The following is a 16,689-nucleotide window of genomic DNA, read 5'->3' as shown; positions in this document are numbered from 1 at the left end:
CATATAGCCTCTGCATGCAGGCTGAAGCTGAGCACAGAGCCATGCTTGTGCTTCAAGTGGTCCCCATAGCCCCTCCCACCCCTAAGCGGTGCCCGGAGCCTGCTCCCTGGCCTTGTGCCTCCCCTACCCAAGTGGTCCCTGGAGCTCCCCACCCTGGCTTCATGTTCTCCCCTTTCCTGTCCTTTGGGGCCAATCCCCAGAGTCCTCTCCAGCCCCTGCTCCTTCAGCCTGCCTCTTTCCTGTCCCAGTCCACTTCCAGTCACCTGCTTCTGCCACATCCCGGCCTCCCCCATCTCTTCAGGGATGCTATCTGGAGTCTTATTGGTCCTTCCTGCTACCCAGAACCTCCTTCTTGTCCCTCTGCTATCCCAGCCCCCAAAAGGAGCATCGCACTGCTAGTGGATCATAGTCCAACAACTTCACCTTCTGGCTCCGAGCTCAAAAGTACTCACACACATTCACATCCGGCTTTGCTGCCCAACTCCCAGCCGATACCCATTCCTCTCCCACCCCATCTTTGCTATTTGGCTCAATTGGTGGGGAAGCAGCAACGCCATGTAGTTCAAACCAGTCCCGTGTGTCCCGTTTTCAGTTTAGGGAAATAAGGTCCCCTTACTCTCCGGACAGGGAGGGTGGGAAGCTGGCAGGTGATCGGGAAGCTTGTGGGGTCGGGGGGGCGCAATTGCGGGTTAGGAGAGGGGATCTGGGTGAGGGTCTGGACCTTGACTATACCTTGACCAAGAAATTTGGACCTATACAAAAAATAATTGACTGCCCATGCTCTAATGTAACTTCAGTCATATTTCCAGTATGAAGGAGGACTACAGAGAAGCACAGAATGTTTTTGTGAATACAAGTCTGTGACTTAACATGTAGGGCCAGATTTTTGGGGGGAGAGTGCTAGTACTCTGTGCAACTCTAGTGATTTCAGCTGAGTTTTATAACTCAGCACAGAATTTGGTTTGTTGTTTGAATATTTAATTAAATCATTGGTATTGGGTAACCAATTTTTATTGGAGTTGTGCATAACTTTCACTTTGTATCTTTCATACTTGAAATTGACGGTAAATCAGTTATTGTCTGCTGAAATGTATTTGATATTTGACATTTAAAAAGAAATTCTTCCATTCAGGAATTTAGCACTTTGGAAGATTTTTTCCTCTAGTGACATGCTACGTCTGAGGTAGCATTAAATGTGAAATATAAAAGAACACTAATACAAAGGAAATCTAGAATTCATTGGTAATTGTTATTCTTAATATCATTTTAATATCAATTATGAAAATACATGCATCCCAACAGATTTTTGTCTAGCACAGCTGCCAGTATTTTTTTTACTAAATGTTAATACAGTGATAAACTGAGTCTTATTGAAGACCATTGTATTGTATGACTTGCCCCTCTTCATGTAGCTCATTTAGATACAGTGTATTTTTCAATACTCCTTCATCATGCATAGACTGTATGGCTTGATTCCCAGTCACCCATAAGGTTATATTGTATTCTTCCATTTAAATCATGGCCCAGATTTTGTGGTAAATCAAATGCATAATTAGGCCACATATAAATATTATTTCCTTCAACTGTAAATCAACCAACGCTTTAGCAAGGCTATATTTTACACATCATTTCCAATTTCTTTTTCCTGTGGGAGTTCCATATTAACTTGTAATATAGTAATCATACATTTACATTTTGTATTTAAAAGCATGTCAAAACATATTATCTTTAATATATACTTTATTATAGTAAAGAACTGAATACTAGTTCCCATAGCTTTTAGTTTTCAAATCAGTCATGTTTTTGAATTTCTAGGACATGCATATCAACAGATGTCTGCTGCATTTGGGGACCTTAGATATATTTTCTACTTAGAAAATTTTCTACTGATAGAAATTAAGATGCTATTATGTATATCTTTAAGGAATTAGTTATGCCACCCTGAGTCACACTGAGTAGTATAGGAAATCAGCAAGACTATACAGGACTATCAGGAGTAAGGTACCATTCAGTGTAACTCACTGCTAAGTCACTAAGGATTTATTCTCCTGTTTTTGTTTATGCATAAGAATAGATCTCATTGACATCGCTGCAAGTTACATGTACATATCAAGGGACAAATAGTTTCCCAGTAGGTTAGATTTTGCTCTCAGTTATTCTGATGTAAATCCAAAATAACTCCAATGAATATAGGAAAATTATTCTGGATCTTCACAGATGTCATTAAGAACAGGATGTGATCTGATCTGATAGTGGTCTTAATCCGAGAGTAGAATATGAACCTCACTATTCTTACATGGTAAAAAACTGAACATAAAGGGAAAAATTCTGATCTGTGATTGACATCAGAGGGGAAAGTTATACTTATATAGACACTAGTATAACTGAAATTAGATTCCAGCCCACAGACTTTGAAAATGACTCGTAATTAGATCTCGGTGAAATTTTTCAAACAAAACTTTGTGAATTAATGTTGAATTTGCTAAATTGTTTAGCAAAGAAAGAAATGTTTAATTTTGACATTTTTTAAATGAATCATTTTGATTTTTTGATTGAAACTACTGTTTGAATTTTGCTTCAGTTTAATTTTTTTTAAAGGTAAAATCAATTATGTCAAATGAAACAAAACGTTCAACCACTGAACGGAAAAATCAGTTATTCACACAACTCATAATGACAAATGTGTGTAGCACATTTCTCAAATATTTTAATTCACTGCTTGTACATTATACACTTATCCATAGTACTGTAACCATAGATTTAGCTTGCATGTTATTTTTATTTTGTATTTGTGCTTTAATTCTTTTGATAAATGTTTAGGTTGAAATAAATCTAAAACGTTATCCAACTCCATACCCAGAAGATTTAAAGAACATGGTAAAATCTGTTCAAAATCTGGTTGGCAAAACAAGCCATGGAGTGAGGCCTGAGAACTCAACACCAGCTGCCAACAGTGAGCAAACTATGAAAGAAAAGTATGAGCACAAGTGGCCTATGGCAGCAAAGGAGATTTCAGTGGAGGTAATATTACAAGATTATTGTTACTTTCCAGAGCTCAATGTGGGTTTTAACCTGGCTCCATTACATAGTTTTATATCTGATCTTAAAATCATAGGCAATTGTTTCTGGTTTTAACTTTTTTATTAGAATCAGATTAATTTTTCCTAGTTTTTCTTTAAAATTAATTAAGACTCATTTTCTAAATTTTCATAAGGATCTATTCTGCTGTTCATGTGTGTCTGTAACTCTCCTAAATTTTAATGGCAGTGAGATATACATAGCAGTAGCAGAATAGAGCATATAATTTACATGTCAGTCATATACTCATAAGTGTCTTCTTGATTCAGATACGTAATGACAAATATAATGATTTAGGGCAAGAGTCTGCCATTTACTCACATTGAGTCTGATCCTAAGGTTACTGAAGTCAACAAAAGTCTTTCCATTGACCTCAATGAACTTTACGTCAGGCCCATTCAATAGTATTTACTGCAGAAGTCTCATAGATGTCAATTGGACTACTTATGAAGTAAGGTACTATTCATTGTGAGTGTGAGTTGCGGAACCTGCTCCTTAAAAAATAGATACTTACCAAGAGAAGGTAAGTCCTTATATTGTCCTCATATTGTAAAAGGCTGCAATTCTAGTGTGAACATTGTTGAAAGTTATTTCCAAAATTTAGTACTAGGTATATGGAGCCAAATTCAGAGCTGGTGTAAGTCAATTCCTTTGATCTCAGTGGACATTTGCTCACTTATACAAAGTCTGAAGTTAGCCTCTTTTTTAAACCAATTAATTACAATTTAAAAACACGAATTACAGCTGTGATGATGCTTGCAGTACTTACTGATCATTTTATAACATACCTGGAGAGATCCATGGAAAGCACCTCACACACTTTTGGAAGCTTCTACAAAACCCAGATTAAAAAAAAAAAAAAAATTAGAAAATAAAGTCATTCAATCTTTATCAAATTTTCTTTTCACTTCTTTGTAATTTAACTGTTACAATTGATGCATTATCCTTGAGAAGTACCACCCTGTGGCCGGCTGTTGCTGTGTAATTACATTAATTTGTCTTCTCCCGTTGTGCACGTACCACTGCAGATTGGGTTGTTTTCACACATCCAATAGTCCTAGTAACCGTTGCTCCACTTATTGCACTGGTATGTGTTTCATTTACAGTGACAATATTTCCATTTCTTTTGGGCTTGTTCTTATTAAAGCACACTTTAGCACACTTATTTTCCCTTGGGACTGCTTCCACAAATGTTCGCAAAATCTAGGTACTGCTTCAGCTGGGTTCTTTGAATCAGAGTTTTCAAAATCAAATAATTTGCTGTTTTCTTTAAATCCTTGAATCCAAATGTTATTTCTTTTAACTCTCTGAAATACATTCTAATCATTTAACTTTCACCAAATGTTGTTACAATCCTGTTCCTTCAGTCAGGGTGTTTGTGCCATTTTGTTCTCATCAACTAGATAAATCTGTATTATATCATTTAGCTCTGAACAGCAGGGAGCCCGGAGCCCAGGTGGCACCTGGTCCAGGAGCTGGGAGCCCAGGTAGCAGCTGGGCTCCCAGTGGGAAACAGCCCAGGTGGCAGCCTGGCAGGGAGCAGGAAGTCCAGGTGGGGGACTAGGGAGCCCGGGCGGTAGCCTGGTGGGGACTGGGGAGCTGGGTGGCAGCCCAGCTGGGAGTGGGGAGGCATCAAGGCCTTCAGCGGGGAGCCAGGAGCCTGTGTGGCAGCCCAGCCTGAAGTGGGCACCGTGGGTGGCAGCCAGGCAGGAAGCCAGGAGCTGGGGGGGCAGCCCGGGTCTAGCTGGAGCTTCCCACTCGCCCCAGGGTAACAGCCCAAGCTGTGAGCCACGTGTGGGGTTCATAGCAGGGAGCCTAACAGCCTTTCTTTTCAATTTCATGGTTCTGGATGGGAGCTATGAAATTGACAAGCATGACAGCCCACAGCGGATGTAAGTAACAGTGTCTATATGGACACTGCGCTGCCCTAACTAGACCAAGCTAATCCCTGTGCATCTTGTGGAAGTGGAATTATGATGTTGCTGTAGTAAGGCATTTACATCGGTGGGAGCAAGGCTGTAGTGTAGACACTGACACAATTAGGTCAGTGTAAGGCAGCTTACATTGACCTAACTCTGTAGTGTAGCCCAAGCAATAGAAAATAAAGCTTTCCAACAGAGCCACCTGTCTGATTCAGACAACATTCATAACTTGACTTTGAAAATCCCATACAGGAAGAAGAAAGAACATACAGAAAGTTCAGAGGTACAATAAGAAACTTAACATGCAGTGTGCGTCAAAAATTACAGTATATCACAGCTTGAGAATGCTACACATGTACATTTTCAAAAAGGACATTGGATGATAAGTTTGTATACTGGGATGGAAACTGACTGATGCATTGGCAAAATTTTATTAAATAATGGCCAGCTTTAAGTTGTGTGTGTATTTATTATGTTGTATAGGAAATACAAAATAGTATAAAGGAACTGTAACTCTGGTGTATCAAAATAATTTAAGGTCTTGAATATATTACAATAAACATAGAGTATGTGTAAGAAACAAATATATATATTTGTTGTGCCAACATTGAGGGACTGACTAAACTGGCTGACAAGGAATGTAAGGAATTTTGAGAAGGCATAACTACATGTAAGGCAAAAACATTAAACTATCACTACAGAAGTATAATAGTACTCTCGAAGGACTGTATATGTGGCAATCCTCTCACTTATATTTGCTTTCAATCATGTTACTAAAAGCAATTAATAAAGTATAAACCTTATAAAACTATGAAAATAAGAGCAATAGTAACATGGTTTTAGTGTACAATATTGTACATTTTAATTAATGAAATTGTGTTTTCGAATATTGCATCTCTTTCCCTCCTTTCATCTTCTCCACAAAGTCATTTAACTCACTATTGATGGAATAACTGCCAACAAAGTGCTGGGGACACAGAGCCTTATAGTGCCTCAACCACCCTCCACCTTCTGAAGCAGAAGTGCTCAGCTACAAGTATACCTCCAGCAAGGCTCAAACCACCTCTCTTCCCCCAACACTCCCTCTATCACTCCTACTTATAAATGTCAACTTTTTCCTCCCTCTCCCTTCTAACACCACTCATTCTCTACCTCTCTCTCTACTACAAACTCTCCTCCGCCAAATGTCCATTCTTCTCCCATGACAGAGACCATCATCCCCTCTTCCCCAAACCTGTGTCCACTCTTCCCAGAAGGTCTTTTCTGAATCTGTCTTCACCCTAACTCATCGACCATCCATGTCTCTCCCCAAGGCTGTGTCCCATATCAGCCTTCCTGCTCCTTGAGGCTGGGTACCCCCCACAAGACAATCCCTTGGAGCCTGTGTTCCATCAGAGTGACCCTTATGGCTGCATTCCATAACTGCCTTCCCAGGGTCCCCCCTCCCCCCCAGGCTTAAATCCACCATGTAACTCCTCTAGATAGTGTGTTTTCCACTATCTCCCTTCCCCCGTTGTGTCCTTCACAAGGTCTCCATGTGCAGTCTCCTCCTCATACCTGAACCATGTCCATGTCATGATGGGAAGGGAAGAGAAGAAGCACAGAGAACAGTCCCTCTTCATATCTCCATTTCTTTCACTTAGCTGCCCTGTTCTGTGAGTTCCTAATTTTAATTACTCCTCCGTGGTTCAAGCCACTATCTCACTTCCCTTCTTCCTCTTTCTTGTTTCTTGGTGTTTTCAGAGCATATCCCATAGCTGGTTAGTACAGAAAATCAGTCAGATTGGAGATGTCAGACAGTGCAGCTTTTGGGCCCAGTTACATGTATGGAATCATAAAGATTCTCAAAGAGGGAAGCAGCAACTGTCTGGTTGGAAATGAAAAACAAAGGGATAAATTGGGCTAAAACACTTCTGAGTGAAGTAAGAGATCATCAAGCAGTAGCAGCTGCTAGGTGAGTGGATCATGAACAAATGGATGAGTCTAGAGCATTTCTGACTGGAGGTTGGGTTGTTGACTTAACAAGACAGTTTTATGGTTGAGCTGTGGACAAAGAATCTAATGCTGGAAATGACAGCTGTAAAAGAGGAGCTACTGCTGGGAACAACTGAGAAGGCCCCTCAACCATAAATTATTTTACTTTTTAAATTAAATGGGTTCAATCTTACACAATCTAAGGACTCAATATGAATTTATTTCCGTACTAGGAAGGCAAAAGGGCAGGGTCTAAGAAATCCATTGAGTTAATTCCCCTTACTCTTCCTTATCAGCCCCTAAAATCAAAATATTGTTGCCCCTTTTGACCCGAGCAGCAAGTCAAAGTTTGGGGTCCAGTGAGTGTACCAGTTGGGAATAGAAATTGGTGGTAGTCAGGTAATACAGTTTTTTTTATTTACAAAGAATGTACGAAGTCCTCTGTCTCTGACCACAGAAGGAATGAAATAGCACGAAGCAGCTTCTTTTGCTCATAGCACCAGGAGCATTCTTTCCAGCTTGTGGTCCTGACCCAAAAACCTCTCCCTAGGCTTCTTTCAGGGACAGCAATCATACTTTCAATATCATACTCCCTTCTGCGTGTGGGTCCCCCCCCTCATTCCTTCTCAGTTTCTCCGTGTCCTGTCTTCCCATACACACACCTGCCCAAAACAATACTTAACAAAAGCTTCTAGGTGGGTTCATGCACTCCTTTTGTCTTAGTTGGGGCTTATGCTTACCGTTAGGTGTGAATTCACCATTCAGTTAACATATGATCCACATCCCATAACAAGGTTTCATCCAATTCATACAATATCAGAAACAATACTTAAGGGGGAACCATGGATGATTAGATTTGTGGATTAGTGGACCTGGGTTCTATTCCTGGCTCTGCCATTGATTCACTGTGACCTGGGGCAAGTCACTTGACCTCTCTGTGCCTCAGTTTCCTTATCTGTGTGTTGGGATAATAGCGCTTACTTATCTTGATAAAATTATTTGAAATATATGGATGAAAAAGAAATATGTAAATGCTAGGTATTGTAAAACAAGGGTTTTATAAGTAGATCAGAGATGAGTCAGAATCTTTGGGATTCTATCAGACCATTTAAAGTTCTCCCTGCATTTCCAACCCTAATTTTTCTTTACATTATTGTTTAAATTCTGTGAACCTAGTGAATTTTGATATTCAAAATCTTTTTCAATTTAATCCTAATATGAATTATTCTATTAAAGAGAACTGTAAACTATAATTTCTAAAATAAACTTTCAAGTCATAATTAACCAAACGTGTCAGAACACATATTTCAACCAATAAAAGCACACATTTTGTTTAAAAACAGAAACAAATGACTTATCAGTCTAATTCTTTGCAGGAGGGATTTTAGCAGCACACATCTTGTTTACATTATGTAGGAAACCTTTTGAAATTCAGCCAGATTAGCATTTGTTCTCAAAACACAGGGTTAACATTATTATTAGCCTAAATTCATAGAAAATTCTTTTGGAGCCAAGATAGCTGTTTGGTTCAGTGCAGATGTAGGGACAGTTGAATTTGTAAAGATCTGTCCTATTGTAGTTGGAACAAATGAACGAGTAGTACTTAATTTGTCAATAAGTGAATAGTTTTTTCTAAATTTTCATTCATTTCTACTTAAATTTTACATTTTTGTAAGCTTTACTCCATCAAGAATGTGTGTGTGGTTTTGACACATCTCAAGTTCTATCTAGTTCATCTGCATTTTCAGAATAAACACGCTATCATCATAATATTAGTGCTTTGTTATAATATTTAATGAATAAGTAGAACTGTAGTGTGACAAATTCAGCATGATTAGAATGATATTGTCTGTGCCTGGGTTTATGTAGTTCCATGTTCATGACAAATGTGGCTGTTTCTTCATTGCCTTCTGCAAGTCCACCTTATTATAGTTTTATTTTATACTTCAGTATTATTCTCTCTCTCAGGATTCCTTTGGACACCCTGCTAATGACATGAGGATAGGAGAACTTCGCCCTTCAGTGGCTGAGGCTCCCTTGTACCAACCCAAACTTGTTCTTCTGGGTAAAGAAAAGAAAGGTACTACAGTATGTTGACTCCCAAAGGTATTCAGTGAAGGCATGTTTAATGCGTGCAGCTAGATAGATGAGCTAGAAGTAATACATTGTGCTGGGATGTATTGGATACTACACTCTGATTTGCAGATATCTTACAAACATGTTTTTAAATATATGCATAATATCAGTTTGAACATTTATTTTTCCAGTATGTTTAGTTTCCGAATGCTCCAGCCCCACATAATGCTTGTTCTATTTTATTTCAGAATCAACAGATGAATCTGAAGCAGATAAAATCCACTGTCTCAATAACAGTGTTTCCTCAGGCACTTACTCAGACTATTCACCTTCCCAAGCTTCCTCAGGGTCTTCTAACGCTCGTGTTAAAATGGGGTCCTTGCAAACAACTGCCAAAGAAGCAGTGAATAATTCTTTGTGGGGTAACAGGTGTGTATATGTTTACTGGGTCTGATTCTCTGTTGCCTCTCACTTTGTGTAGTCAAATACAGCTGGGCAAAGTGAGGGCATACTGGGTATTTAAGGCTGTCAAACAAGAAGAGTACCATTTTACACCCATTTTGCCCTGGTGGAGATAACAATACAAGGTGAAGACAGTGGAGAGTCAGGTTCGCTATTATATTTTCTAAAGTGAAATAACCACATACTGAAAGTGCATAGATCCTGAGCTGCAGCTGAGGAGTGCTTGGCCCACTTTAGGATTGACAGAATGCTTGTAACCTTTATACTCCCACAGCCCTCAGTTTGTCCTAAAATAGGACCCCTGCACAAATAAGAGAAGCCTGAAAGCTGCTTTAATTTTCACTGGTTATCAACAGCCTGAAGGGGATCATTGTAGCAGCTGGAGATTGCCAGGGCACAGGGCTCTTCCCCAGCCATGCCCCTACACTGGCAACATAGAATAGAAACTGCTACAGCAGCTCTTTGCCACTGAAATGTGTCCCTACACATGGGGAATCCTCCACAGGCAGGTTAAGCTTGCTTTATGGGTACACCATTCCGTTGCTGCAGAAGCACAAAGCTGTCCAACTGGACAAGAGGATCAGGGCCATCATGCACCAAATTTTCAGAAGCTTCATTTTGCAGCCTGGAATTATGTTAATTCCTGGATTTATGACAGCAGAGGCTTTTATAGATGAATTATTTTGTGCAGAGTTACCCACTTTGCTGAAAAATAAGTTATATTACATACAAAAAAATGTTAAAACAGTTATTTAGGTTGCAAAACTAAGCTCTGAAAAGTTAGAAAATGCCAGATTTTGTGACAAAGCACCGGCATAATTTCTATATGTATTGTAATATAATCCAAAGAGATAGATATACATGAGAAAACATTAGGATGTTTTTGGAGGTTTCAGAGTAACAGCCGTGTTAGTCTGTATTCGCAAAAAGAAGAGGAGTACTTGTGGCACCTTAGAGACTAACCAAGGTGGTTAGTCTCTAAGGTGCCACAAGTTCTCCTTTTCTTATTAGGATATTTTGTAAGACTTTCTTTCTGCTGATACTCACTTATTGTAACAGAGGCCCTGATAGTCTTCATTGCATTTTATTTTTACTTTTCGCAGGCTTGCGCAGTCTTTTCCACAGCCTCTTGAGACAAAGCCATTACTCAGCCAGCTAGAGTCTGCTCCAGTGGGAAATCTGCAGCAGCGCAATGATAGGCATCCAATGAGTGACACTTTTGCTGACAGCTGGAATGATACCCCACACTATGATAACACAGGGTTTGTTGCAGAGGAGAGCACAGTGGAGAATCCTAGCACTAACCCTCTCTTATGCTCTAAATCTAGAAGCACATCTGCTCATGGACGCAGGCCTTTAATTAGACAAGACAGGATAGTTGGCATTCCCCTGGAACTTGAACAGCCTACACTCAGAAACACACCTGAATCAGAAGTGCCTCCTCCCAATCCTTGGCAGAATTGGACCAGAACTCCAAGTCCTTTTGAAGATAGGACAGCTTTTCCTTCTAAATTGGAGAGCACCCCCACCACCAGCCCTTTGCCTGAAAGGAAAGATCATATCAAAGAATCTCCTGAAGCAGCTAGCACTTTTTCTCCAGGAGTAGCATGGGAGTATCATGATTCAAATGCTAACAGAAGTCTTAGTAATGTCTTTTCACATATTCATTGTCGTCCAGAATCTTCTAAAAGTGTTATTGCAATAAGCAAGAGTACAGAGAGGCTTTCCCCAATGATGAGAGATTTAAAAACTAGTAAATTTAAGAAGTCGCAAAGTATTGATGAGATCGACATTGGTACATATAAAGTTTATAATATTCCATTAGAAAACTATGCATCCCGTAATGACAATGCAGGAACCCATGAAAGACTAGATAAAATGGTAGGACAGGAGCATGGTATGTCTAGTATGTCTCGTAGCCAGTCTGTACCAATGCTAGATGATGAGTTACTGAGTTATGGAAGTGTTAAGGTACAGCAGCAGCAAAAGCCTTCTGTAACCAAAAAAGTCTATCAGTTTGACCAAAGCTTCAACCCTCAAGGAGCAGTGGAAGTTAAAGCAGAAAAGAGGATACCACCACCTTTTCAACACAATCCAGAATATGTTCCCCAGCAGAGTAAAAACATTGCCAAGGATTTGGTTAGTCCAAGAGCCTATAGAGGATATCCCCCCATGGAGCACATGTTTTCATTCTCTCAGCCTTCAGTTAATGAGGAGGCTGTTAGTGCTCAGTTCTCAACCCAGGGATCAAGGTCAGGATTTTTGAGAAGAGCAGATTCATTGGCAAGCTCCACTGAAATGTCAATGTATAGAAGAGTAAGCGAACCTCACGAACTGCCTCAGAGTGATAGGTATAGCAGACCTCAGTATAGAGCAGCTATGGAACGCCAAAGCAGTATCTCAGTGTCTGAAACCCAGTTCCTCAAAAGGAATGGCAGGTATGAAGATGAACACCCTTCATATCAAGAAGTGAAAGCCCAGTCTGGAAGTTTTCCAGTTAAAAACCTTACACAAAGGAGGCCATTGTCTGCAAGAAGCTACAGTACAGAGAGTTACGGTACATCTCAGACTAGACCAGTTTCAGCTCGGCCTACAATGGCAGCTCTACTGGAAAAGATACCATCAGACTATAACTTGGGTAACTATGGTGACAAGCCTTCAGATAACAGTGATATAAAGACAAGGCCTACCCCTGTGAAGGGAAATGAGAGCTGTGCTAAAATGCCTGCTGACTGGAGACAACAGCTACTTAGACATATAGAAGCTAGAAGGTTAGACAGGGTATGTTTGACATTTCTCTGGAATTAATGCTCTAGTTTTATATTTTAATATTTCTAAGTATGTGCACGTACAGTGGTGAATATACATATTTCTGATTCTGAGATTCCCTGTATTTGTGTTATGGGGAACTCCTCTGTGAAGGATTTTGTTAACATAAGATATATAATCAATTAGTATTGGGGGTTCTTGGGTAAATGATTTATGGAGGCTTATGTATAAAAGTGTTTGGTACCAAAAAACCTGCTTCATTTAGTTACTACTTTTGGAACTGTCTGAAATACTACAACCATAATTTCTATCAAAGAGCAGTATCAGCCACAGTAGAAGATTCTGAAATAAAACTAGAAAGGACTGAATCTTAGTGGAAAAATCTAATTTTTACTTAAAAATATGAAGTTCCCTATTCAACTTTGTAAGAGCTATTTCATGGTGTATTTTAGGAAAAAATTGAAAAAACTTTTTAAAACTCATTTAGATGGCAGTATAGGTACCAAGATTTTCAGTTTTTGGTCTTAACTCCACTTAAAAAGTAGAGTAAGGGTCTGACGCTGGCTGTACCTCTAGGAAGTGCACAGCAGAGTTTGAGGAGGAGGGGGCCAAAGATGGCTTTATGTCACCCACCTTTGTATCTGTGACACTTTGGGGTTCAACCCAGATCAGTAAGGGGTGTGTCACCACCTGCTTTGAAACTCTGGGTGCCTTAAATGTTATGCTGTGGTGGCTCACAGCCCTGATACCAACAGCCTGAACACAAGCATGCATGTCAGACCCTGGCTTCCACTGCTTAGTTACTGTTTCAGAGTGACCCCAAGACCCTCCCAGTCCTGAATTTCCCCCAAACCATCTGCTGTGTAGTGTCCAGTCCTTCTGACTGTAACACTCACAGAATCTTATTAAGTTGTTGCTCCTTTAAAGAGACTATACTCTGCAGCTTATTAATCTAACTGGGGTTTGACAATCACTGTTATTTCAATCACAGCACTGGTCGGTTTAGATAAAAGGTAAAAACAAGCTTATTCAATCAAAAAGAGAGAGATTTAAGTGAGGATAAGGGGTAAAAATAGAGAGGGTTACCAACAAACAAAAGTCAAAATATGCTTTCTAATGGCAAAGATCTCACTTAAGCTACAGTCTTTGGTGAGGAAACTACCTTGTATAATCTTCCTTTTCCAGCAGTCGGTGACTAGCTCTTGGAATCCCCACAGAGTCCAAGGCGCTGGTTTTCCTTGTCTCCTCAAGTGAAGAATAACTTAGGGGTTCTCTGCTCCTCTCTTTATAGTCCAGTAAACCTTTGAAAAGTATCTCTCTGAGTTCATTGACCCTTCTTCAAAGTGCAGGAAGGCTTCCTGGAAGTGCAGTCTCCATCCCCCACTGACAATGTGATCACTTTTTCCCCACTTGCACTCCTTATGGCTTTTTTTGCCTGGCATGCAAATATTCTTTTGTCACACCTTACTCAATTTAGATGGAATATACATGCAAGCAGATGCAACCACATTCCTTTGTTCGGGGGGGGGGGGAGATTATCAACTCCTTCTGATATGCCTGGTTTAAACACGTTTTAGTCATAACTCCAGAAAATCTGTATAATTCCTTGTGGGTTGACAGTACATACATCATGCAAGAATATTAATGATCAGTGAGTTATTCATTTTCCAGTGATATATTACATGACACCTTTTAAATATATATCGTGACAAGTGTTAGCTGTAGTGAGTATGTCAGGCCTCACAGGAGTTGCTGACAGAGTAGCGAACCCCCAAGGGACCTCTGTGTCACACCATACTTCAGATTCTTGGCTGCTCTAGGGTCAAAAATGGTCCCCAGCGAGGGTGACCTTATTTCCCTAAGGGAAAATGGGATACTGCGTAGGGCTCTTCCAAGTCTCTCATCCAATCCCCCAAGCAGAGCTGGTCTGAGCTGCTTGCCTGAGTTCCCTCCTGCATGCAGGGCTATCCCAAGCCACCTGGCATCACTGCTTGCCTGAACCCCCCTGCATGGGTCTGGTGTTTGCCGCTCACTCTCCCTGGGATTGCCAACCCTGCAGGATTGTCCTGGAGTCTTCAGGAATTAGACTAATCTTTGATTAAACATTATGTCATGTGATGAAACCTCCAGGAATACGTCCACAACTGGCAACCCTACTCCCCCCTCCCCAAACATTCTTCCGTGCCCCATTGGAGAGGGTGCCCCACTTTTTGGGCAAAACTGGGCATTTGTCCCAAAAATCAGGACACCCGGGTAGGGCTTAAAAAGGACACTGTCCTGACCAAAATGGGATATATGGTTACCCTATCCCCAGCATAAAGTGTATAGCTAACATACAGTAGCCTATCTTGAATGATCTAGGTGCTGCAACATAACCCATAACCTCCATAGTGCCATGCATTATGGACCTGCCCCTTATAATGCCTCCTTCCCTACCCCTGTCATCCCCCTGTGCTGGAGCTTGCAGATAGGACAGGATAAGGCCATGCAGGGAATTGTTTTGTGGCCCCATAAGGTGCTTTTTAAGCCCTACTATGCTGCCACAGCCAGGAGACAGAAAATCTGTTCCTAAAGTTTCATAGCACCAAAGCTACCTCTGAAGCACAGCTGAGTGCCACATTGGGTTAGGAGAAACATGGAACGTTTCCCACTGAAGCCTCACCACTTGAACTCCTGATTGTCACATTTTAAAGGATACTTGTGCATCCTTTGTCAGACAGGCCTGCAAGAAAAACAGGCACCTTGGCTGCTGTGAATTTTTACTTTCAAATAAAAGGTAAATTATCTACTTTCCATAGAGGCTCAACCACCTCCAAATCTTGGCAACCAGATTTAGACCTTATCTTTGATGTCTAATTGCCAACACTCTTCAAATGGCCAAATTTGTGGGAATTGCTTGTTTTCCAGATTAGGATTCAGTACTCCCAGTTTAGTTTTGTAAGAAAAGGTTCAACTTTAAAGCAGGGCCAGTATTTGAAAAACACCAAAGCCAGGCTGGAAAAGGAAAGAAGGAGTTGCTGGGGGCTGGCGACTACAAATCAAAGTAATATTGCCTTTAAAAATAAAATTAAACTAGGCAATTAAAAAATTATACTGTTTTTCCTCTTCCTTTTTTTTTTAAACCCATCTAACTTACATAAAGGATAGCTGGATGGTAGATTTGTTTTTTATATAAATGAGATGATTTCGAAATAAGGGTTCAAATTCTGCTCTCATTTACGGATGTGCAATAGGGGTATACTTTAAGGCAGAATATGGTCTGTGGTTGGTAATGTATCATTCATGACTAATTGGGGTTTCAAACATGACATCACTTTAAAATAAAAAAGGTCAAACCAATGAAAACTACTGACTAGAGCTGGTCAGAAAATTGATTTTCCATCCGTCAAAAAATTTTGAGATTGTGAAAAAAAATTCATTCTGAATTGGGACATAAAGCTGGAATTTTGAAATTTTTTGCAGAACTAAACTCTGGGAAAAAATTGTTTAGGGTCACTAAAAATGTTTTGTTTTGATATATATGACATTTTCCATTTTGATTTTGATCCCCCTTTTATTTTTATAAAAAATAAGTAAATTTTAAACTAAAAGATGTTTTGAAATGAAAAATCAAAACTTTGTTCTGAAAATTTTGAAATAGGATGTTTTGACATTTTCAAAATGATTTCCAATTTTTAAATGAAATTTCACTGAAATCCATACAATTTCACAAAAAAATCAGTTTAATCAAAATGGTATTTTCTGAATGAAAACTGTTTTAACAAAAATTTTCCAGTCAGTTCTACTTCTGACAATCACTAACCGAAGCCATATTAAAGTAAATAATTGATTGGTCTAGGTTTTGAAGACAAACTCATTACGACTTTTCTTCTCCAGCTTTGGGATGGTAGTGGCTTTCAGAAGTTCTTCATACATGACTCCATTGCCTTTAATATGCACTCTTCATGGAAAAACTAACTCAGAAGGCTTAATTCTTTTGATTTCCAGGAGTCCTTACCAAAAGAAAAATGGAACCTGCTAATGGTTTTGTCAGAAGTGAGATGGGTGTACTGCTGAAACCCTACCTTTTCAGTAATGCTCAGAGAGCATTGAAAGGCTCTGGATAGTGTTTGGCAATAGTGTATTACAAATACATCATAGCTTTTTAAAAAGAGGGAAAAAACATAAGTAAACTGTCAAAAATGTATTCTAACCCTCATTGGTGTTTTTAGGGGGCAATATTAAACCTGTAGCTTATTTAACTTTGTAATGGTAGCATTGGATATGCACAACTATTGCTTTTCAGTGTGGAGATTATTGTTATACCCATTTAGCTGTAGAAAGATGAGCATGTTTATTTTCCATGCAAAATATAGTACTGATGATATAATATTTCTATGCATGGTTTGACTATCCAGCCAAAAATACA

General features: G+C 39.6%; 1 protein-coding gene across 1 annotated transcript in view; it reads left to right on the top strand.

Moving 5' to 3' along the window:
- LRRC7 (leucine rich repeat containing 7) overlaps positions 1 to 16,689 on the top strand; it is a 386,482-nt gene that overhangs the window by 328,591 nt on the left and 41,202 nt on the right. The window contains exons 17-20 of the mRNA XM_073357368.1: positions 2,821 to 3,021; positions 8,943 to 9,054; positions 9,299 to 9,479; positions 10,616 to 12,293. Of these exons, the coding sequence (XP_073213469.1) occupies positions 2,821 to 3,021; positions 8,943 to 9,054; positions 9,299 to 9,479; positions 10,616 to 12,293 (2,172 nt within the window). The remainder of the gene's footprint in view (positions 1 to 2,820; positions 3,022 to 8,942; positions 9,055 to 9,298; positions 9,480 to 10,615; positions 12,294 to 16,689) is intronic.

This window comes from Lepidochelys kempii, chromosome 8, assembly GCF_965140265.1.
Source record: "Lepidochelys kempii isolate rLepKem1 chromosome 8, rLepKem1.hap2, whole genome shotgun sequence".
In the NCBI taxonomy this organism is placed as follows: Eukaryota; Metazoa; Chordata; order Testudines; family Cheloniidae; genus Lepidochelys; species Lepidochelys kempii.
The sequence above is the reverse complement of the archived record's forward strand: the minus strand, read 5'-3'. Positions and strand labels throughout refer to the sequence as shown.